Source organism: Schistocerca piceifrons, chromosome 2 (genome assembly GCF_021461385.2).
Source record: "Schistocerca piceifrons isolate TAMUIC-IGC-003096 chromosome 2, iqSchPice1.1, whole genome shotgun sequence".
Taxonomy (NCBI): Eukaryota; Metazoa; Arthropoda; class Insecta; order Orthoptera; family Acrididae; genus Schistocerca; species Schistocerca piceifrons.
Window position 1 is genome coordinate 738,941,767 of NC_060139.1, and position 22,954 is coordinate 738,964,720.

The following is a 22,954-nucleotide window of genomic DNA, read 5'->3' on the forward strand; positions in this document are numbered from 1 at the left end:
GATAGCGAATAACTCAGTAAGTAATTCAGTTAAAGAGGAATGGACGTCTCCAAAAAGGGCAATCACGGAAGTGGGAGAGAAGAACCTTCTTAAACGGAGGATAACTGCGAAGTAACCTTGAGTAACAGTAGAAATACTGCAGAATACGAAGGGAGAAAGCATAAAAATATTCAGAGACATTCAGGAATACTGAAACACGATTTACTCAGGAAGGAAATAAATAGAAAATGCAGGGAAGCCAAGGCGAAATAGCGGCATGAAAAACGTGAAGAAATTGAAAAAGAAATGATTGTCGGAAGGATTGACGCAGGTTATAGAAAAGTCAAAACAACCTTCGGTGAAATAAAAACCAATGGCGGTAACATTGAGAGTGCAATAGGCATTACACTGTTAAATGACCTCATCATTCAATACTAAACTTCCAAAGGATCAGTGGCGTATTGTGAGTGACGGGCGGGGAAGGTGGCGGGTTGTTGTCCCGGCCGCAAAATTTTTAAGGGCGCAAGAGAGCTGAAAGATATAATATTTATCATAAAATACGATATTTCATGGCTTGCTTATAGTCCGCGTCATAGTTGACGTCCTATGTTAAAGCCCTTTCAGCAATTATAATTTTACATATACGGATGTGAGAATGGGGGTCGCTCCGACCTCGAAAAGGCAATTAGCGAGATCTTCGATTGGTTGGAGTGGTCCGCTTTTGCTCGTGGCGCATTCACAAACAAATACTCTCCTTTGCTTCACGACTCCGTTGTGTTTCTCTTCGGAAATAAAGGTTCTTCCTAGCAGCCTACATCAGGACTGAAACGGCATCGGAAAAAAGTAGTCTTTAGATGTAAAGGACAGATAAATAATATCTCTACACTATAGAAAGGTGCATAAGAAAATTTATTTATTGACAAATTTGTTTTTGAATTGTGGTAATAGCAACATTTTTCTTTTTTTAATCCAAACTTTCTCGGCGAATTTCGATGATTAAATCTTGTCTGATATCACCTGAGGCAAGGAGCCTTTCTGTGGCAACGTTTCGACATGTTTCCTACTCGTTATCTTCAGGCGAATATCGGGTTCACACTCAGTTCGTATCTTTATAGACACTGTACCGCAGGCTCCTTTGTCTCAGCTGGGCGAGTCACGTGCCTCCAGAAGGGGTTTCGCGGACTGTGTTGGGGGGCAGGGGACTCCTGGCGTGTTGAAGAGTTCTGGCGTCGCTTCCTGGTGCTGCCTGTCTGTTCCTTCCGCTGCCTTCGCCGCTTTCACATAAGAGCGTCCTTGACGTATGCTTGCTAACGTTACATCCCACGCAGAGCTCAGTTGAAAACCGCTATCGCGGTCGATAAGATCACCATGGATCCGTATCTCCACTGCCCCTTTGATGATCGCGTCCCAGGACCCCCTCGTCCGGCCCAACATATCCGTCTGTTCGGAATCGAAGATATGATCTTCGTTGAGGCTGCACTCTGCCATTGCAGCTTTGTCCGTTTGGCTGAGGCGAACGCTTCTCGCATGTTCTGAGCGGCGCTGCGAAATACATCGCTGCGTCTGCCCGGTATATTGCCTGCCACATTCACAGTTGATGCTATAGACTCGAGATATCCTTAAACGGAATGTGTCTTTCATTGAACCAAGAATATTTTTGATTGGAGCCGATAAGCGAAAAATGTTTTAATGTTGTTTTCTTCAATATCCTAGCATTCTTGGATCTGCGCGGCCCAGCATACGGTAGGAACGCCAGACACTGCATGTCATCTTCCCGATCGCCTTCTTTCTTATTCTTGCTCACCTGAAGAGCATGTCTCATCTATGTCTCCAAGTAGCCGTTTTTTCGAAAGGGTTGCCTCATATGCTGCAGCTGGGTGGGTAGACTTTCCTTGTAGCGAATGTCTCGTTCTCTGTACACCAGGGTGGTGAACATAAATTTCCATTGAACTTCATAGTGGCAGCTTTGATACAGTTCCATAGTGGAATTCATACCGTAGTGTAGATAGACAAGAAATTACTGCAAGTTTTCTTCGCCATGCGGCCGCAATACGAATGTGTCGTCCACATATCGGTAGAACGCCTTTGGTTTCAGATGCGTGGTCTTGAGAGACTTTTCGTCGAAGTTTTCCATATATAGGTTTGCGATGCCTGGCGCAAGAGGGAATCCCGTAGCGACTCCGTCTAACCGCCAGTAGAACTTTCCGCCACATTGGAAGTAGGTGGTAGTGAGCGCGTGGCGGAAGATTTTCACAGTGTCTTCGTCAAAGTGGCTCCTTAGAAATGTCACGGAGTTCCCTGAAGATACCCGCATGAAGAGAGACGCGACGTCGAAACGAAGCAGCTCTCCCTGGTAAGGCATTTGTTCAGTTTGGACTTGAACTTGGGGGAATAAGTCTTTTTGGGAAGGAGAGGGGGGGAGGGTGCGGCGTGTGCGGAGGGTCTGTCCCTCCCTGTGTTTGTTTAAATAAATATGTTTGGGGAGAGAGTCGAACTTAGGAGAAGCAGTAACCATACGCCTCTGAGTACTAGCAAAGGAAAACATGTCGCAGGACTAGACCTGTACATACACCATTTGGCTCAGATGTCGTAGTGCCAGTACTTCGAAACTTTAATTCTGGCGTCATAGATCATTTCACAGTATCTTAGGTCTGGTCCAGCATACCGGATATCCACACTATTACATAAATAGTCCGACTGGTCCGAGCTCGATCGTAACATCATAGAGCTGCGCAGTTTGCCTCGGTCATCATGTTGTGTTTCAGGTCAAACGTTTTGTATTCTGATGTCATAGTAAGGCTGCTTTTCATATTCCATGTCAGCCAGCATGACAATGCACCATTTTGAATTTTCCGCCAATTCATACTTATACTAAATATATTCGCAATTGCGAATATGGACAACCAATCAGCTGTAGAATGGAATGACAACAATGAAAATTTGTGCCGGATCGGGGCTCAAACCCTGATTTCCTGCTTTTCGCAACCGGTCGCCTTAATGTTTGGCTATCCGTGCACGGTTCACGATCAGACCCAATCTTCCATATATCTACAATCTGTGCTCATACAGCCACTATGTTTATTCCCGTAGAGGGGAGACATTTTAGTTGAAAATCTCTAGCCTGGCATTGGCGGATAAAAACAATATTGTAGCGCCTGTGTTATTCTGAATTACGATGCAAAGAGCTTTTGGACATGTATGCATGTTCAAAGAAACTATGCATCGTAAATCAGAATAAAGCAGGAACTACAATATCGAATGTATACTTAGGACAACGACAACAAACCTCGTTCCATAGCAAACGCACTAGCGCAGTTGGTTTTTTTTTTTTAAATTTTCCGCCAAAACTTGAATTTCCTGCTATTTTACACATGGGGTAATTGACATTGTCAGAGGGGAAGACATGGGAGGTGAGAGAATACCACAACACAATGCGCTTGAACCTGCCCTGCATACCTAGCTATGCAAATTTTAGGTCGAAAACGTGGAAAAGCGACTTACCGCATTTTTTCTAGCTGTAAGCGTCCGACTGCCACGAAGTTCCAGAATAGAACGTAGAAGATGATGACATTTTCATTGTTTGGTTGGAGAATTGCGAACGTCTGTTTTAGGGATTGTAAAACTTGATGGGTACTCTTTTACGCGCACCTTCCCTACATTTTCTAAGGAGTAGATTATGACAGCATTTTAAATTTTCAATTTCGGTCAGTAACAATATGAGCTATTCAAAATAAGATTAATTGTTGCCCGTGTAAGCCGTTAGATAGGCACCCTGAATCTTGGACTGGGTGCCATGTAGTAATTTAGTCAGTAGGGCAATCCACACACGGGACGTCTCAAACGAAACCCACTGCCAACACGACTTTAGCAAAGGGCATATCAGCAGACACGACAATCATTCTTCTGTAGTAAGCACAATCATTTGTGTTACATGAACTGGAAGCTAGTATTATAGGCCCCTTACAACTGATCTTACAGTTAGGTTTCTTACTTAACTTTGATAGTTAATTCTTTACCTTTAACAATTTTTCAATTCAGAAGAATACAGTTTCCACTCTCCCTTAAAAACTCTTCAAAAACGGTACACTTATGCAAACTTTTCAAACCTTCAAATGCAAACACTAAGGGCGTAGGCATAAAAACAGATTCATGGAATTCATGGTTAGGATCACAGTTAAGCAGACCTTCAAAAAGAGTTGACTTGCCACTACCACATAAACCATACAAACATAACATTTTCTTTAAACCTGGTGTAACACCTGCATGTCCGCAGGGGGCTCCCGTCTTGGGAGTATGTGGGTGGCAACCACACGGGCCCTTAGCTAAGCCTGGCATTACTTCCACTTACTTGTGTCAGGCTTCTCCTGTTTCCTTTCCTATCCGGCCCCCCTCGGCCAACTCTTGGTTTCTTCGACCCCAACGGTATTATGTTTCCGAGGCCCAAGGGTGTCTTTCACTTTCCTCTCTAGTATGTATTATCTACCCTTCAACCCAACGGCGAAGCGAGCGGAAGAAGAATCTTATATCCCAGGTTCTCAAAGATCGTGGAGGCGGAAGAGGTCATGCCAGACGAACTGGCTGTAAAGGCGCCGCTCAGCCATCATTGAGCTCGCGGCAGTTCGTTGCAGTTCTGGTACCTGAAGTCACATGTCACATACATATGTGCCGTGATGAATTGTTCCAGAATTATAGTGTGTGGGTCACTTCCTCGCAAGCTGTAATCCACCTTAAAGAAATTCACGCAAATGGCAATTTCTCCTGTCATTTTCTCTAAAGACCAATGGCGATGGGATAAGGACGATGGTAGCAGGCTCCGAGTGAGGCTGGAAGCTACTAGTCTGGACCTGCACACTGGCGGCAGGTGTGTGATGGTCGCCTTCCTGAGAACCCGTGTGACTACTCGGGAATCCGGTCCTGCATCTGTGACTGGGCAGGCCTATTTAGGCTGCCCACCCTGAATGGGGAAGGCCCTAGAAAATGTGGGCTAAACATCGGAAGTCACACTTGAACCAGGCTGGGAATCCGCACCCAGTAGGTCACTCCTTATACTGCGGACGTAAACAAAAGAAGAATGAAATGATTATGACAATAGGGACATGGAATGTCAGGACCCTCCTGGACGTGAACAATTACAGACCAGAGAGAAGAACCGCTCTTATCACCCAAGAACTAGCCCGTCTAGATATAGACATAGCTGCCTTGAGTGAGACAAGACTCTCAGGTGAGGGACACATTAGTGAGGTACGTTCAGGGTACACCATCTTCTGGAAGGGAAAGGATGCAGGAGAACCACGCATCCATGGTGCAGGATTTGCCGTAAAAACGAAAATAGTGAAAGATCTTCGACTTACACCTGTCTCAATTAATGAAAGACTGATGACTCTTAGAGTACCCATTGGTTCAGACAGATTCATCACCTTCGTCTCTGCATATGCTCCTACTTTAGACAGTGATGAAGACACAAAGAATCAGTTCTACCACCAACTGAACAGTACTCTCTCTAAAATACCCATTCAGGATAAATTAATTTTACTTGGTGATTTCAATGCCAGAGTGGGAAGGGACAACCGTTTTTGGAGAGATGTCATGGGTAAACAAGGGGTGGGAAACTGCAATGCAAATGGGTTGCTACTTCTTGGTCTATGTGCTGAGCACGAGCTTTTCATCTCCAATACCCAATTCCGTTTGCGTAACCGCTATAAGACCACATGGATGCACCCACGCTCCAAACATTGGCATCTTATAGACTACGTTATTACGCGACAGCGTGACAAGAAAGACATTCTCATCACAAAAGCAGCACTAAACATCGATGAGTGCTGGACGGACCATAGACTTTTAGTCAGCCGTTTGAGAGTACCAAAGTATCGCAAGCCACGATCCCACTTTTCAAACCCACCACGCAGAAAATTCAACATAAGCAACCTGAACAACAAAAACGTTCGCTCACACTTCCAAGACATACTGTCTAAACAACTTAACAAAGCTCCAGCAACCACAGATGACATCGAACAAGAATGGACCACATTAAAGAACATCATCAAAGAAACTGCTGAGAATGTTGTTGGTTGTAGTGCACGGAAAAGAAGTGACTGGTTTGATGACAACCACGGAGAAATCCAAGCCATCATCAATGCAAAGCGGGATGCTTACCTATCCCTTGCTCAAGATCCATCCTGCGCAGAAAAGAAAGCACACTTTCAAGAACTCAAGCAGAAATGTCAAAGTGAAATACGAGTAATCAAGAACAAATGGTGGCAACAGAAAGCCACAGAACTCCAAAATCTTTCTGATGCAAGGAACCTGCGTGGCTTTTACGCTGGTATTAAAGAGCTGTATGGACCTATCCGCTCCTCATCAGGAGCACTGAAAGCTGCTGACAACTCCACCATTCTTACTGAAAGTCAGGACATCTTAAATCGTTGGAAAGAGCACTTCAGCTCACTGTTAAACAGCCCTTCTACTGCCGCTGGAGATTTTCTCAAAAATGTCCCACAGCACCCTCCAAAACCCTGGCTGGCTGATCCTCCAACTTTTCAAGAATTTTGCAAGGCACTCAAGAGTGTGAAACCTGGGAAGGCTCCTGGACCTGACAGCATCCCGATGGAGCTTATTGAGGGTGGCGGCTTGCCTCTAAAAACTAAACTCTTCTCACTTATTACATTAATGTGGGAAACCCGCAAGGTACCAGCTGACTTGAAGAACTCCACAATTGTCACCATCTTCAAAAAGGGCGACAGAAGCGTCTGTGGTAACTACCGGGGAATATCTCTACTCTCTGTCACTGGAAAAATTTTTGCAAGAATCCTTTTAAATCGCCTCCAGACACTTTCAGAGACTATACTACCTGAGTCTCAATACGGGTTTCGACCTTCAAGAGGGACAATTGACATGATCTTCTGTGCACGACAACTACAGGAGAAGTGCAGAGAACAGCAAAAGCCTTTACTACTTGTTTTCTACGATCTAGAAAAGGCCTTTGATACAGTTCCCAGAGAAGCCATGTGGATGGTCTTAAAACGCTTCGGCTGCCCTAAACATTTTGTTGACCTGATTGAAGCTCTCCACGTTGATATGACTGGACAGGTCCTCTGCCAGAATGAAATGACTGGTGAATTCCCAATAACAAGTGGGCTTAAACAAGGATGCGTTCTTGCACCTACATTATTTGCATTGTATCTGGCAGCTATGCTTTACGAGACAACCGTAAACAATGCAGGAATTGAACTAAAGTACAGGTTTGATGGAGGATTATTCAACCAGTCCAGACTCCATTCAAAAAGGTTCACCAGTACCACTCGTGTGACAGAGCTGCAGTATGCTGATGACAATGCCTCTCCAGCTCATTCACCTGCAGAGTTGCAGCTGTCAGTTGATTCCTTCAGCAGGGCGTACGAACGATTTGGTCTCTCCATCAATATTCCAAAGACAAAGGTGATGGCGCAGCCAACTCCTGGCTCCTCCGTTCCTCACTTCAGCATATCCATCTATGATACACTCTTGGAACAAGTGGACCATTTCCTCTACCTGGGAAGCATACTGTCATCCAACTGCTCATCTGGAAAAGATGTGGAGAATAGATTACGTGCTGCACATGTAGCATTTGGTCGTCTTACAAAGCGTGTCTTTCTGAATAAAGACCTAACACTGTACACCAAACTGATGGTGTACAAAGCTGTAGTCATTTCCACCCTGCTATATGGTTGCGAAACCTGGACGTTATATCGCTGCGATCTGAAGAAACTAGAACGCTTCAACCAACAGAAGCTAAGATATATCATGAACCTGAAATGGGATGACTTCATATCCAACACGGCTGTTCTAGAGAAAGCAAAAATGCATAGCATGGAAGCTCTTATCATTGGGCATCAACTCAGATGGGTCGGACATGTCCAGCGGATGAAAAATGACAGACTTCCACGCCAAATGCTGTACAGCGAAGTGAGCACAGGTAAAAGGCCACGAGGTGCCCCTCTCAAACGTTATAAGGATCAGTACAAGAAAAATCTGAAAAGCTTGAACATCGATCCGAGTAACTGGTCCACAATAGCAGAAGACCGAAGTCGCTGGCGCTCAGTTACCTCAAATGCTCTTCAAAACTTTGAGCTGGAACGTCGAAGAATGGAGAATGACAAACGCCAGAGACTTAAACTCCTCCAGGCTCAGCCACGTCCTCCACCTTCCATCAGCTGTAATGTCTGTGGCCGCCTGTTCCACGCTAGGATTGGATTGCTAAGCCATCAACGACACTTCCACGCCTGAACCGTGACAAAGGAAATCTCAGGAGAGAAATGAAAACTCGGATACGAGTATCAGCCGACGACGACGAACACCTGCATTCTCCCACTGAATACATTTTCCCTTGTTTAATTAAATTTACGTAACTTCACTTCCATATCCCAAAATGCACGAAGATATGTTCCATAATCCGAACTCGGCTGCAACAATTAATAACAAATGAATCTGTAATACTAAGCTCTTTATGAAGGCGGCAATAACAACCTAATTAGACAATGAAACGAGGTCGGCTAACAGATACATTAAACAAACACCGACATCGTCCTTTCTGGCGTAAATCAACGAATTTTTGGTTCACCGGCGTTCTGACAGTCAAAACTATCACATAAAATGTAAGAACCTCATCATTCCTCAACATTACATAGGCATGCATATGGGAAATTTTGCTTGTCACACCACAAAGTTCAACAGACACGCAGTATTCCTTTAAGTCAGCAACAGCTAATGATTAATCCAAAAAATCTTTTGGAATTGACTTATAAAATTCAGAAATGCTGACGAGAGTCAAAAAGCGCTTACTAGTCTTCGACCTACCTATTGCTCCTCCATACTCTGAATTCTCATCAGTACTGCGTGCTGAGGCGCGTACACCAAGACTGAACTCGCCAGAGTTACAGTCCGAACTTTTCCGGCGGCGTCCCAACTATTTCATTGCACCTTTCATTACTGCCCTTTCGCTTTGTATTGAAACACCGCTGCTTACTCTTTCATTTCATATTATTTCATATTACCACATAGTTACACTGTCTGTGAAATTATCACTAACACGATTACATTAGATTTAAATGAGGAGGGATTTCGCACATAAACGGAAGATTATGACAGGGAAAGCGAATGACCACACGGTTTGAAATGTTTGTACCGAAGTATGACAGTTTCAATAAATTCGAAAAACAATCTGCAATTTATTGTGTCGTGATTTTTATTTCTGTTTCATACTATACCATTCCCTTACGAGAAGTGCACTTAATTGCTGCAGTTAGGATTTTTTTAATCACATTAATCCGTAAGACGATTTCAGTTTCTCTTACAAACAACATCTAAAACCATTTTTACTTTCATGCGTGACTTCTACTTTCACGAAAGCATGATGCGCAGTTTGTGGTGACAGCACTCCGGAGTCGCCAGTGCTTCCTTTGAGCTCTGCCATCTTAAAGTTAACACACTTTAAACGCCGCATAGAGCCTGAGTAGACACTACTGGTAACTGACTGCCGGCGGGTGAAACAAAAATAGCAGCGAATTGTAAATGGTTGCGAAAACACACTTGACCTCTTAGCCACAAACAAACCAGAGCTAATCGAGAGCATCATGACTGATACAGGGATTCGTGATCACAAGGTCGTCGTAGCTAGGCTCAATACCGTTTCTTCCAAATCCACCAGAAAGAAACGCAAAATAATTTTATTTAAAAAAGCGGATAAAGTGTCGCTAGAAGCCTTCCTAAGAGACAATCTCCATTCCTTCCGAACTGACTATGCAAATGGCCCAAATTCAAAGATATAGTAGCGACAGGAATTGAGAGATTCATACCTCATAAATTGATAAGAGATGGAACTGATCCCCCATGGTACACGAAACAGGTCCGAACGCAGTTGCAGAGGCAACGGGAAAAGCATGCGAAGTTCAAAACAACGCGAAATCCCGAAGATTGGCTATAATTTACAGACGCGCGAAATTTGGCACGGACTTCAATGCGAGATGCCTTTAATAGGTTCCACAACGAAACATTGTCTCGAAATTTGGTAGAAAATCCGAAGAAATTCTGGTCGTATGTAAAGTACACAATCGGCAAGACGCAGTCAATACCTTCGCTGCGCAGTGCCGATGGTACTGTTACCGACGACTGTGCCGCTAAAGCGGAGTTACTGAACGCAGTTTTCCGAAATTCCTTCACAAGGGAAGACGAATGGAATATTCCAGAATTTGAAACACGAACAGCTGCTAGCATGAGTTTCTTAGAAGTAGATACCTTAGGGGTTACAAAGCAACTCAAATCGCTTGATACGGGCAAGTCTTCAGGTCCAGATTGTATACCGACTAGTTTCCTTTCAGATTACGCTGATACAATAGCTCCCTACTTAGCCATCACATACAACCGCTCGCTCACCGATAGATCTGTACCTACAGATTGGAAAATTGCGCAGGTCGCACCAGTGTTTAAGAAGGGTAGTAGGAGTAATCCATCGAACTACAGACCTATATCATTGACTTCGGTTTGCACTAGGGTTTTGGAGCATATAATGTATTCAACATTATGAACCACCTCGAAGGGAAGGCTCTATTGATACGTAATCAGCATGGTTTCAGAAAACATCGTTCTTGTGCAACGCAGCTAGCTCTTTGTTCGCACGAAGTAATAGCCGCTATCGACAGGGGATCTCAAGTTGATTCCGTATTTCTAGATTTCCGGAAAGCTTTTGACACCATTCCTCACAAGCGACTTCTAATAAAGCTGCGGGCCTATGGGGTATCGTCTCAGTTGTGCGACTGGATTCGTGATTTCCTGTCAGGAAGGTCGCAGTTCGTAGTAATAGACGGCAAATCATCGAGTGAAACTGAAGTGATATCAGGTGTTCCCCAGGGAAGCGTCCTGGGACCTCTGCTGCTCCTGATCTATATAAATGACCTGGGTGACAATCTGAGCAGTTCTCTTAGGTAGTTCGCAGATGATGCTGTAATTCACCGTCTAGTGAGGTCATCATAAGACCAGTATCAGTTGCAACGCGATTTAGAAAAGGTTGCTGTATGGCGTGGCAGGTGGCAGTTGACGCTACGTAACGAAACGTGTGAGGTGATCCACATGAGTTCCAAAAGAAATCCGTTGGAATTCGATTACTCGATAAATAGTGCAATTCTCAAGGCTGTCAATTCAACTAAGTACCTGGGTGTTAAAATTACGTACAACTTCAGTTGGAAAGACCACATAGATTATATTGTGGGAAAGGCGAGCCAAAGGTTGCGTTTCATTGGCAGGACACTTAGGAATGCAACAAGTCCACTAAAGAGACAGTCTACACTACACGCGTTCGTCCTCTGTTAGAATATTTCTGCGCGGTGTGGGATCCTTACCAGGTGGGATTGACGTAGGACATCGAAAGGGTGCAAAAAAGGGCATCTCGTTTTGTATTATCACGTAATAGGGGACAGAGTGTGGCAGATATGATACGCGAGTTGGGATGCAAGTGATTAAAGCAAAGACGTTTTTCGTCGCGGCGAGATCTATTTACGAAATTTCAGTCACCAACTTTCTCTTCCGAATGTGAAAATATTTTGTTGAGCCCAACCTACATAGGTAGGAATGATCATTAAAATAAAATAAGAGAAATCAGAGCTCGAAAAGAAAGGTTTAGGTGTTCGTTTTTCCCGCGCGCTGTTCAGGAGTAGAATGGTGGAGAGATGAACCCTCTGCCAAGCACTTAAATGTGAATTGCAGAGTAATCATGTAGATGTAGATGTAGGGCACGATTGTAAACAATGTATGCTCGCGCATTTCGGCCGCTGATCACACCCACTCCCGAGACATGCACTACTGATCTGTTGATAATCCCCCTTGGCTTCGTCAGATGGAATGTCAGCGTACATATAGTGTACATGAGTGGTATGGGATACTGAACCTTCAGCTCATAGGCCGGTTTTTGATTGATGGAACACTGAAACCACGCAAGTGTTGCAGCATCCTAACAGATGCCAGAAGACGTTCCTTTACAGACTAGGTGGAACCTGTGATACCAACATGATAGCTGTGCAGCCCATAGTGCACGAAGTACTACAGTATATCTTACAAATTGTTTCCAAATCGTTTCTGTGGGGAACGCTGAAAAACGCTACCTAAAAGGCAAACTAACTACACCCAACATGTCTCCAAAGGACGTGAGGCCTGTAATTGAAAAGTGTCATGACGATCTCTCCAACGGCAAAAGATTCCGGATTAGTCCCGCATTCGAGTCTCTGGACGGGGAATGCCAAAGGGAAAATGACAACGAGAAAAAGATTGAATGACCAAGGAAAGTGTAACATTCTACGAGTCAGGGCGTAGTATGTCAGCAGATCGAACGTGGTAGAGAAGGCAGAAAATCTGAAAAGGGAAATGTTAAGATTCAGTTTAGGTGTAGTGGCCGTCAGTGTAGTGACATAGAAAGAAGATAAAGTTTTCGGGTCAGATCAGTATAGTGTAATACCAACAGCACCAGAAAACTGAATAACAGGAGTAGGATTCGTTATGAATAAGAAAGTAGGACACAGAGTGAGTTCCTGTGAACAGTTCAATGACAGGGTTGTTCTCATTAGAATCGACAGCAAACCAACAGTGACAACAAAATCGCAAGCAGAAGATGAAGAGAAAGAGAAAGTATATAAGGATATTGCACAGGCAATTAAGTATTGCACAGGTATTAGTCTAATAGTCATGGGGGATTGGAATGTAGTTCTAGGGAAAGGAATAGAAGAAAGAGTTACGGTACAATATGTACTTAATACTAGGAATGACAGAGGAAAAAGACTAACTGATGACTGCAATAATTTTCAGTTGCTTATAACGAATACTCTGTTCAAGAATCACAAGAGAAGAAGATGTACTTGGAAAAGGTAATGAGTTAGGGGGAAGATTACATCACTGTCAGGCAGAGATTCCGAAATCAGATTGTAAGGCGTACCCAGGATCAGAGATAGACTAAGATGACAATCTGGTAATAATGAAGAGTAGGTTGAAGCTTAAGAGAATAATCACAGAAGAAAACTCACGCTAAAAAGTGCGACATGAAAGTGCTAAGGACTGAAGATACATGCTTGAAGTTCTCTGAGGCTACAGCTACTGCGATAATGAATAGCTCAGTAAGCAGTTGAATTGAAGAGGAATGGACGTCCCTAAAAAGGGTAGTCACAGAAGTTTGATACAAGAACATAGGTACAAGCAAGATCACTGCGAAGGAAACAAGGATGACAGAAGAAATAGTTCAGTTGATCGATGAAAAAGGAAGTGCAAAAACGTTCAGGGAAACTCAGGATTCAGGAATACGAATCACTTAGGAATGAAATAAATAGGAAGTGTAAGGAAGCTAAGGCGAACCGGTACATGAAAAATGCGAAGAGATTGAAAAAGAAATGCTTATCGGAAGGACTGACTCAGCGTATAAGAAAGTCAAAGAAGCTTCCGTGAAATTAAGAGCAAGGGCGGTAACATCAAGAGTGCAATGGGTATTTCACTGTTAAATGCAGAGGAGAGAGAGAGAGCAGGTAAGTGGAAAGTGTAGATTGAAGGCCGTTATCAAAAGGCAGGACTCATCTGGTGAGGAGATAGAAGAAGCAACAGAAGTCGATAGGAAAGGGATAGGGGATCCAGTATTAGAACCAGGATTTAGAACAGCTTTGGAAGATTTAAAATAAATAAGGCAGAAGGAATAGATCACATTCCATCGGAATTTCTAAACTCATTGAGGGGAGTGGCATCAAAACAGTTATTCACATTAGTATGTAGAATGTATGACACTGGTAATATACCATCAGTCTTTCGGAAAAACATCATTCACACAATTCTAAAGATTGCAAGAGCCGACAAGTGCGAGAATTATCGCACAATTATCTTAACAGTTCGTGTATCCAAGTTACTGACAAGAATAATACGCACAAGAAAAGAAAAGAAAATTGAGAATCTGTTAGATGACGATGAGTTTGTCTTTAGAAAAGGTAAAAGCACTAGAGAGGCAGTTTTGACGTTGTAGTTGACAGTAGGAACATGACTGAGCAAAAATCAAGGCAGGTTAATATGATCTGCCGACTTGGAAGAAGCGTTCGATAATGTAAAATGGTGCAAGATGTTCGACATCCTCCGGAAAATAGGAGTAAGCTATAGGGAAATTAGGGGTAATATAGAATATGCACAAAAACCAAGAGGGAACAATAAGAGCGAAAGATTAAGAACAAAGTGCAAACATTAAAAAGATTCTGGGACAAGGGTGTATTCTTTCGTCCCTGCTATACATTCTGTGCATCGAAGAAGAAATGACAGTAATGAAATAAAGGTTCAAGAGTGGAATTAGAATTCAAGGTGAAAGTAAATCAATGTTAGAACTAGCTGATGACACTGCTGTCTTCAATGGAAGTGAAGAATTACGGAATGTGTTGAATGGGATGAACGGTCTAATGAGTACGGAATTTGGACTGAGAATAAATCGAAGAAAAACGGAAGTAGTGAGAAGTAGAAGAAATGAAAAAAGCGAGAAGCTGAACATCCTAATTGCTGATCTCGAAGTTGATGAATTTAAGGAATTCCGCTAGAAAGAGGACATAAAAAACAGACTAGCACTGGCAGAAAGGGCATTCCTGTTATAGAGAAGCCTGCTAATACCTAGATGAGAGATTAGCAATGTACGGCAGCGAGACATGGACTGTGGGTACACCAGAACAGAAGAGAATCGGAGCATTTGAGATGTGACGCTACAGAAGAAAGTTGAAAATTTGGTTGACTGATAAGGTAATGATGATGAGGTTCTCCACAGAGTCGGCGGTGGAACGAATATATGGAAAACAACGACCATAAGAAGGGACAGGATGATAGGAGATCCGTTGAAACATCGTGGAGTAAATTCCATGGTACTAGAGGGAACTGTAGAGTGTAAAAACTGAAGAGGTTGGGATGAATCCGGCAAGTAATTGACGATGTGGGTTGCAAATGCTTCTCTGAAATGAAAAGGTTGGCACAGGAGAGGAATTCGTGGCGGGCAGGCAGAATCAAACAATCAGGAAACTAAAAAATAGAGGGAGAAATTCTTACTGTAGAAGGTATGATCCTTTTCAATAGTGGCATTACTATGAATAAAATAATAGCTTGATTTATTTTTTCTTTATTCCTCTTTCCTTTTTTTTTTTTTTTTGCACAAACTGATTGAAATAAGTCTCTAGGAGAGGTCTGAACAGTTCAGTTGAAGAGAGAAAAAGCTAACAATCAATCGCAAAACATGGACATCTGAAGCACCGGCTGTTGGGAAAGCTAGGCGAAGAAAGAGTCAACGGCAAACGTGGAGGCGGAACATGGCTTCAGTGTGCGCTGCCCTAGCTGGTGCTCACTTAGTTCCCCTTCAGGCTGCAGAAGAAGCATTTGTAGCGGTAAACAGTTAATAATCGGCACTAAGTTTCAGCACCGTCCTTCTGACGTGACGGAGGATTGCTGCTCTGCGTGCACTGATACGCTGTTGCACAGTTAAGGCAAACGCTTGAACTCGTATAATATCTATGGAGATAAATAGAAAGAACCGGCTTGCGACTTATATTTTGGTGTTCTTACGTACAGTGCGAGATTTACTTCTGTCACGGCATGGTAATGTGCAATTTCGAGTTAATAATTGGAAAATTTTTCTTTGGACGCAGGATTTGATGTTTATATTTTTATTTAGCGTATGGCTAATACAGACATATCATATAATAAAATTACATATACATATGAAACGTCCCCTTAGAAAATTTATATACGTGACTGGGCTTAAACTGACACACAATGTTTTTAGCGCAACGTAATCTGACTTTCAATAATCCCTACAAAAGAATGGCCCTGACTAACACTGAACTATACCTTTCACAAATCACTTACCTCACAAAAATCTTCGTTACTCGAAATACTGCAATATAGCGAGCGCCACTACTGCCAGCTACATAAAAGATTCTAACTACTGAAGGCACTAACTACTGATAGGCATAGTTAGCAAATGAAGAATTTTGATAGAGAACAAATGATGTATTTACCTTAATAGTCATAAAATATATAGCAGTTCATGACATCCAGTCTTACAAATTTCAAAACTCCGCGATCTCTCTCCCCACATCCACCACTGCTGGCGGCTCACCTCCAACTGCCGAACGCTATGCGCTGTTAACATCCAGCTGTCCAACACTACAATGGCAGACATCAATGCAAACTAGCTACGGACTGCACACAGCACAGCCAGTGATTTTCATACAGAGCGCTACGTGGCGTTACCAATAAGAAAACCTAAACAGCCTACTTACACATATGTACATATTTACCCACAAGAAACTTAATTTTGGCGTTACAACTGAATATCCGGTCCTTCAATCCAGTGCATTGCATCTGGAGTTGCTAGCATGAAGTCCTCTTCGGCACCGTGATAGGCTCGAATCCTGCATTCACTGACAATGTGGTGAACAGTGGTATGCAGCCCCGTAGTCACAGGCTGGATTAGGCAGCTTCTTTCGCTTAAAGAGAGCATCCCGGCATCGGCCATGGACGATACGGATTCTGTTGAGGGTAGTCCAGGTCTTGCGTGGTAGGTCAAATCCACTTGGAAGTTTAGCACTAGAAAAGATGTTATGTAGGGGCACATCTGTCACTGCTTCCCACCGACGTTTCCATTCTTCAAAGGGTTTGAAATCCTTTGCAATCATGTCAGAATTTGATGTTAATATTGTCCTACTGTGATTCCAGCAACAGAGGGACCAATTTACGGCTTGTATCAGCTCGTAGATGCCCAGGGATTTTCGCACATCCTCACATTACGACAAAAAAAATACAATTCCGGAAAAAATTAGTACACCACTTTAGAGGTTTCTAATTCACTCAGGATTTATTGTTGCAACAGTAAATATGGAGTACATGAAATGATTACATTTACAGATCAGCAGCATAAGCGGTTCAGGTATGAGTGACCGACCTATGCTGAAACATCCATATTAGTAAGTGGTGTAGGCTTCACGAACAGCAGTGCAACCTCTGACCCTGGCATGCAATCTATTGTAAGATAGCGAATACTGTCCAAGGATACGTTACGCCACGCCTTCTCTATCTGTTCACGTAGTTTTGTAAGCATTGTTGGTTAACGAGTCCCACTGTATTCCTCACGTGCTCGTTTGGAGACAACTCTGGAGATCGTGTTGACCAGGGAAGCTGCTGCACCTATTGCACAGCATGTTGAGTTTCACGGTTAGTGTGCAAGAGTATTATCCTGTTGGAAAAACATGTCACCTTCTGTTGCAAGAACGGCAAAAGAAAGGATATAACAACAATTTTTGCTGACCGAGTGCTGGTTAGCGTCCACTCCAGAAACACAAAAGGTGAACGAGAGTTGTAGCTTATCGCACTCCAAACCGTAAGGTCTGGGGTAGGGCCATTGTGTCTTCAACGAATGCACTCTACGAGACAGCGCTTGAAAGGGCCACCACTTTTGTAGGCAGAATCTTCTTTCATCGTTGAATACAACCGCGCACTATTCAATCTTCCAAGCGATCCTCAGACGGCACCAGTGGAGCAGTGCACATCGATGCTGTGGCAAGAGTGAACGACAGACGATAGGTGTGCGTGCCTGCAGTCCCATTGCTATTAACCGGTTTTTAACAGTTTGTGGTGACTCTATTGGACTCACAATCCCTCTTATCTTTGCTGTGGTAATAGCACTATCCGCCACTGCTGGTCTTATAATACGGACGCTTCTGGCAGGAGTCTTTGTTGCGTCTACATGCAGAATCTCGTCTACAGGAGTGAGAATGTTCACATGACCACTGATACAAGCATCGTTGCACAGCTGACGCAGCACATCCAACTTATGTGATAGTTTCCGAAAAGAACCATCTCGCCACAGTTTTCAGACTCTCTACGCCCTTCCATTCTTCTCCCCCCTTCCAACCTCAGCTTATAGAATAAGTATCACAACTGCAGATCCCGCGTGGTATCCTTTCGGACACCTCCAATAAAAAGACACAACACATTTATATAATTGATTCACTTCGATGGGCTATGAATCCATCACCTTCACTGTGGGAATCTCAAAGTAGCGAGCAATGGAGGCGTGGAGTAGGACTGCTAATAGGTGGCACTAGATGGGAATGTGGGTTGGCTGAGGACTCACTAAGATAGTCTGCATAGCTGCAATACACACTGTGTCTGGATGGCACAGTGGTTAACCCAACTGCCTCGCAAGCAGCAGATCCCATGTTCGAACCCCAGTCCGGCATACATTTTCACTCGTCGCCGATGACTCCACATTAAGTCCTGATGCAGCAGACATCATGATACCTTCCCTCTCCTTTCTTTTATGCCGCCACCCCACCCTCAATTTGCATACAAGTTTTACTTTAAATACACGCTGTAACGGTCGTAAGTGTTAGTTACCTTAGAGATTGGACACGGCGAGTTAATATTTGTCGAGAACGCTTATAAGGCGACGAAGACGTACCTACCGACATCTCAGTGAGTTTGAATGAGATAGTGTAATGAGGCTATGAGAAACTGTATGTCCTTTCTGAGTTGTTGCAGAAAGACTTGACAGGAATGTAGCCACTGTACATGACAGCTGGTGGTCACTAGGATGTATGGTCGCAAGAAGACTGTCCTCTGCACGGTCACGTGGCACTGCCGACAGAGAAGACCATTGTGTTCAGCGTATGGCTCTGGAGCATCGTACTCAATCTACAGCAGCAATCTGAACAGCATTTGGCACCACAGATACACAACGAACTGTTACTAATCGGTAACTTCAAGGGCAACTGCGAGCGAGACGCCTTGTAGCGTGCGCCCCAGCGACTCCAAACCACCGCCATTTGCGACTTCAGTGGAGTCAAGCGAGAGCTCATTGGAGGCAAGGTGCGGGTCTGTTGTGTTTTCTGATGAAAACTGATTCGGAATCGGTGCCAGTGATAGCAATGCTTTGATTAGAAGAAGGCCAGCTTAGGGCCTGCAACTAACCTTTCTGCCTGATAGACACACTGGACCTGCACATGGAGTTATGGTCTGGTGTGCAAGTTGGTGCGACAGCAGGAGCACTCTCGTTGTTATCCCACGCACCCGGAGTGCAAAATTTTACATCAGTCTGGTGATTCGACCTGTCGTGCTGACATTCATGAACAACGCTCCAGAGGCTGTTTTCCAACAGAATAACTCTCGCTCACATACTGCTGTTGCAACCCAACGTGTTCTACAGGGGGGGTCGACATATTGCCTTGGCCTGCTCAGCCACCAGATCTTTCTCGAATTGAGCACATATGGAACATCATAGGATTACAACTCCATTGTCATCCACAATCAACATTAACCGTCCCTATATTGACTGACCAACTGGAACAGGCATGGAACTCCATCCCACATCTGGCACCTGTACAACACGATGCATGCACATTTGCTTGCTTGTATTCAACAATGTGTCGTGGTACACCGGTTATTAATGTACCAGCATTTCACATTTTCAGGCGCTTATCTCTCGCTTACATTAACCTGTGGTCATGAATGTTAATCACTTATACACTAAAGCGCCAGAGACTGGTATAGGCATGCGCATTCAATTACAGAGATATGTTAACGCTGCGGTCAGCAATGCCTATGTAAGACAAGTGTTTGGCAAAGTTGTTAGATCGGTTACTGTTGCTACAATGTCAGGTTCTCAAAATTGAAGTGAGTTTGAGTGTGGTGTTATAGTCGACGCACAAGCTATGGGACACAGCGTCTCCAAGGTAGGGATGAAGTGGGGATTTTCCTGCACGACCATTTTACGAGTGTACCGTGAATATCAGCAACCCGCTAAAACGTCAAATCTCTGACATCGCTGCGGCCGGAAAAAGATCCTGCAAGAACAATACCGACGACGACTGAAGAGAATCGTTCAACATGACAGAAGTGCTACACTTCCAAAAGCTGCTGCGGATTTAAATGCTTGGCCAATAACAATTGTCAGCGTGTGAATCATTCAACGACACATCATCGATATGGGCTTTCAGAGCCGAAGACCCACTCATGTACCCTTTACGACTGCAGGACACGAAGTTTTACGTCTCACCTTGGCCCGTCAACACCGACATTGAACTGTTGACTGAAAACATGTTCCCTCCTCGGACGAATCTCGTTTCAAATTGTATCGTGTACGATTATAGAGACAACCTGATGAATCCATAGGCTCTGCATGGCAGCTGTTCAAGCTGGTGGAGGCTTTGTAATTGTGTGGGACGTGTGCAGCTGGAGTGATGTTGGACTCTTAATACGTCTAGATACGACTCTGATAAGTGACATATACATAATCATCCTGTCTGATCACCTGCATCCATTCATGTCCATTGTGTACTCCGGCGGACTTGGGCAATTCGAGCAGGACAATGCGACACACCTCATACGTCAAGAAATGCTACACAGTGGATCCAGGAACACTCTTCTGAGTTCAAAGACTTCCGCTAGCCACGAAACTCCCCAGACATGAATAGTATTGAGCATATGTGGGATGCCTTGCAACTTGGTGGTCAGAAGAGATCTCAACCCCCTTGTACTCGTAGGGATTTATGGGCAGTCCTGCAGGATTCATGGTGTGAATTCCCTCCAGCACTACTTTCAGGCATTAGTCGAGTCCATGTCACGTCATGTTCCGGCACCTCTTCATGCTCGTGGGGACTCTACACGAAATTAGGCATGTGTACCAATTTCAGGAAGAGTACAAGTGCGTGCGAAAACGCAATGCACTGAAAATTCCTAACGATAGGCCTCCGCAATGTACCAACTTAACAGAACGACAAAAAATGGTTCAAATGGCTCTAAGCACTTGGGGACTTAACATCTGAAGTCATCAGTACCCTAGACTTAGAACTACGTAAACCTAACTAACCTAAGGACATCACACACATCCATGCCCGAGGCAGTATTCGAACCTGCTACTGTAGCAGCGGTGCGGTTCCGGACCAAAGCGCCTAGAACCGCTCGGCCACAACGGTCGGCAACACAACGACATCGGAACTACGACTGAAATGGGCACGTGACCATCGGCACTGGACGTAGGCACAGTGTCAGAGCGTTGCATGGTCTGATGAATCCCGAAACCTTTCTTCATCATGCCGATGGGAGGGGACGAATCCGTCGTCTTCCTGGGGAACATCTTCTTGACACATGTACTGCGGGCCAGAGACAAGCTAACGGCGGCTCCATTATGCTCAGGGGAACATTAACGTGGGAATGCATGGATCCACTGGAGCCCGTGCAAGGCACCAAGAGGTATCGTACAGTGGTTGCAGACCACGTACACCCCTTCATGACCATCATGTTTCCTGATGGCAGGATGATATCAAGACAATGCGCCATGTCACAAGGCCATGAGTGTGATGGTGTATTCGAGGAACACAGTGGCGAGTTCCAATTGATGTCCTGACCCCTTGCCTTTCCAGATCTGAACCCTATCGAAAACATCTGGGACGTGTTTGATCGTGGCGTCAGAGGTCATCGCACTCGTGCCGGCCGGTGTGACCGAGCGGTTATAGGCGTTTCAGTCCGGAACCACGCGGCTGCTACGGTCGCAGGTTCGAATCCTGCTTCGGGCATGTATGTGTGTGATGTCCTTAGGTTAGTTAGGTTTACGTAGTTCTAAGTCTATTGGACTGATGACTTCCGATGTTAAGTCCCATAGTGCTTGGAGCCATTTGATTTTTCATCACCCCCCTCCATGGAATGTATGGGAATTAGGTGACATGCATGTGCAGATTTGGTGCCAACTCCCTCCAGCGACCCACGAAGGCCTAATTGCTTCCATGCCACGACGCGACGCCGCTCTTATCTGTGCCGAAGATGGAAGTACCGGCTATTAGGTAGGTGGTCGTAACGTTCTAGTTGATCAGTGTGGTTCTTACAACTATTCCTTAGAATCGTCAATGGGCAATGTCATCTCCTAAGCTGCTAGCATTCCTTTACTTTTTTCCTATTCTGCATTTTATTGTTACTTTTTCATAGTTTTTTGACGTGTGAGCTAAACAACAGTTTCTATTGATGAGGCCACACATTATTTTTCTCGGCAAATTTCGGTTGAAAGAATGAGTAATTTGTTGTGAAACCTACTGGAATATTCCCTCTTGAGCCCCTACAGTTTCATGATGTTCCAATGTGTGGCAGCGCTAAAAGGCGTCTGTAACGGAGGTGCGTTCGAAGCAGAGCGCTGTCATTGAGTTTCTTTAGGGGAAAATCAGAAAATCGCAGACATTCGTAGGCGCTTGCAGAATGTCGCTGAGTCGTTAGGCGAGGCGTCCATCGTCACCGCAATGGCCGGCAACACACAGACGTTACTCCTGAAATGTTGGAATGTATGGACATTCTCATTCGAGGCGATCGCCGGTTCACAATCCAAGATCTCGGTGCTCAACAGAAGGTGTCTGTTAGTGGTGCTGACACAGTTATCCATCAGTAGGGATACTTGAAAGAATGTACACGCTGGGTGTCTCGCCGAGTAATAGAAGACTACAAAGAGCAACGAAGGACCGTCTTTTCAGAATTTCATGCACATTACAAGACTGATGGTGAAAACATTTTATCAAACGTCGTCACACACGATAAAACATGGATTCGTTACTTCGAACCGGTAGCAAATCGGTAATCCATGGAGTGGCCCGACACCAACTTCCCTCCAAAGAAAAAGTTGAAAGTCACACTCTCAGCCGATAAAGTCATGGTGAATGTCTTCTGGTACTATGATGGAGGGTTTCTGCCTCATGGTGAAATGATTAACTTTGATGTGTATTGCACTATCCTCAGGAAATTAAAGAAACCAATTCAACCTGTCAGTCGCCACAAAAATGCGAACGAACTTTTCCTTGTCCACGACAACGCAAGGCCTCGCACAAGTCTGGGCACCCGAGAGCAGCTCAGCCAACTTCATTGGACTGTTGTTCCTCATTCACCCTACAGCCCGGATCTCGCACCTTCCGACTTCCATCTG

General features: G+C 44.3%; 1 protein-coding gene across 1 annotated transcript; it reads left to right on the forward strand.

Annotated features, from left to right (window-relative positions):
- The first annotated feature begins 5,355 nt into the window (after positions 1-5,355).
- LOC124775811 lies at positions 5,356-21,400 on the forward strand. Its single transcript, XM_047250641.1, has 2 exons — positions 5,356-6,663; positions 21,158-21,400. The coding sequence occupies exons 1-2, from the start codon at positions 5,356-5,358 to the stop codon at positions 21,398-21,400; spliced, it is 1,551 nt and encodes a 516-aa protein (XP_047106597.1).
- Positions 21,401-22,954: the final 1,554 nt, after the last annotated feature.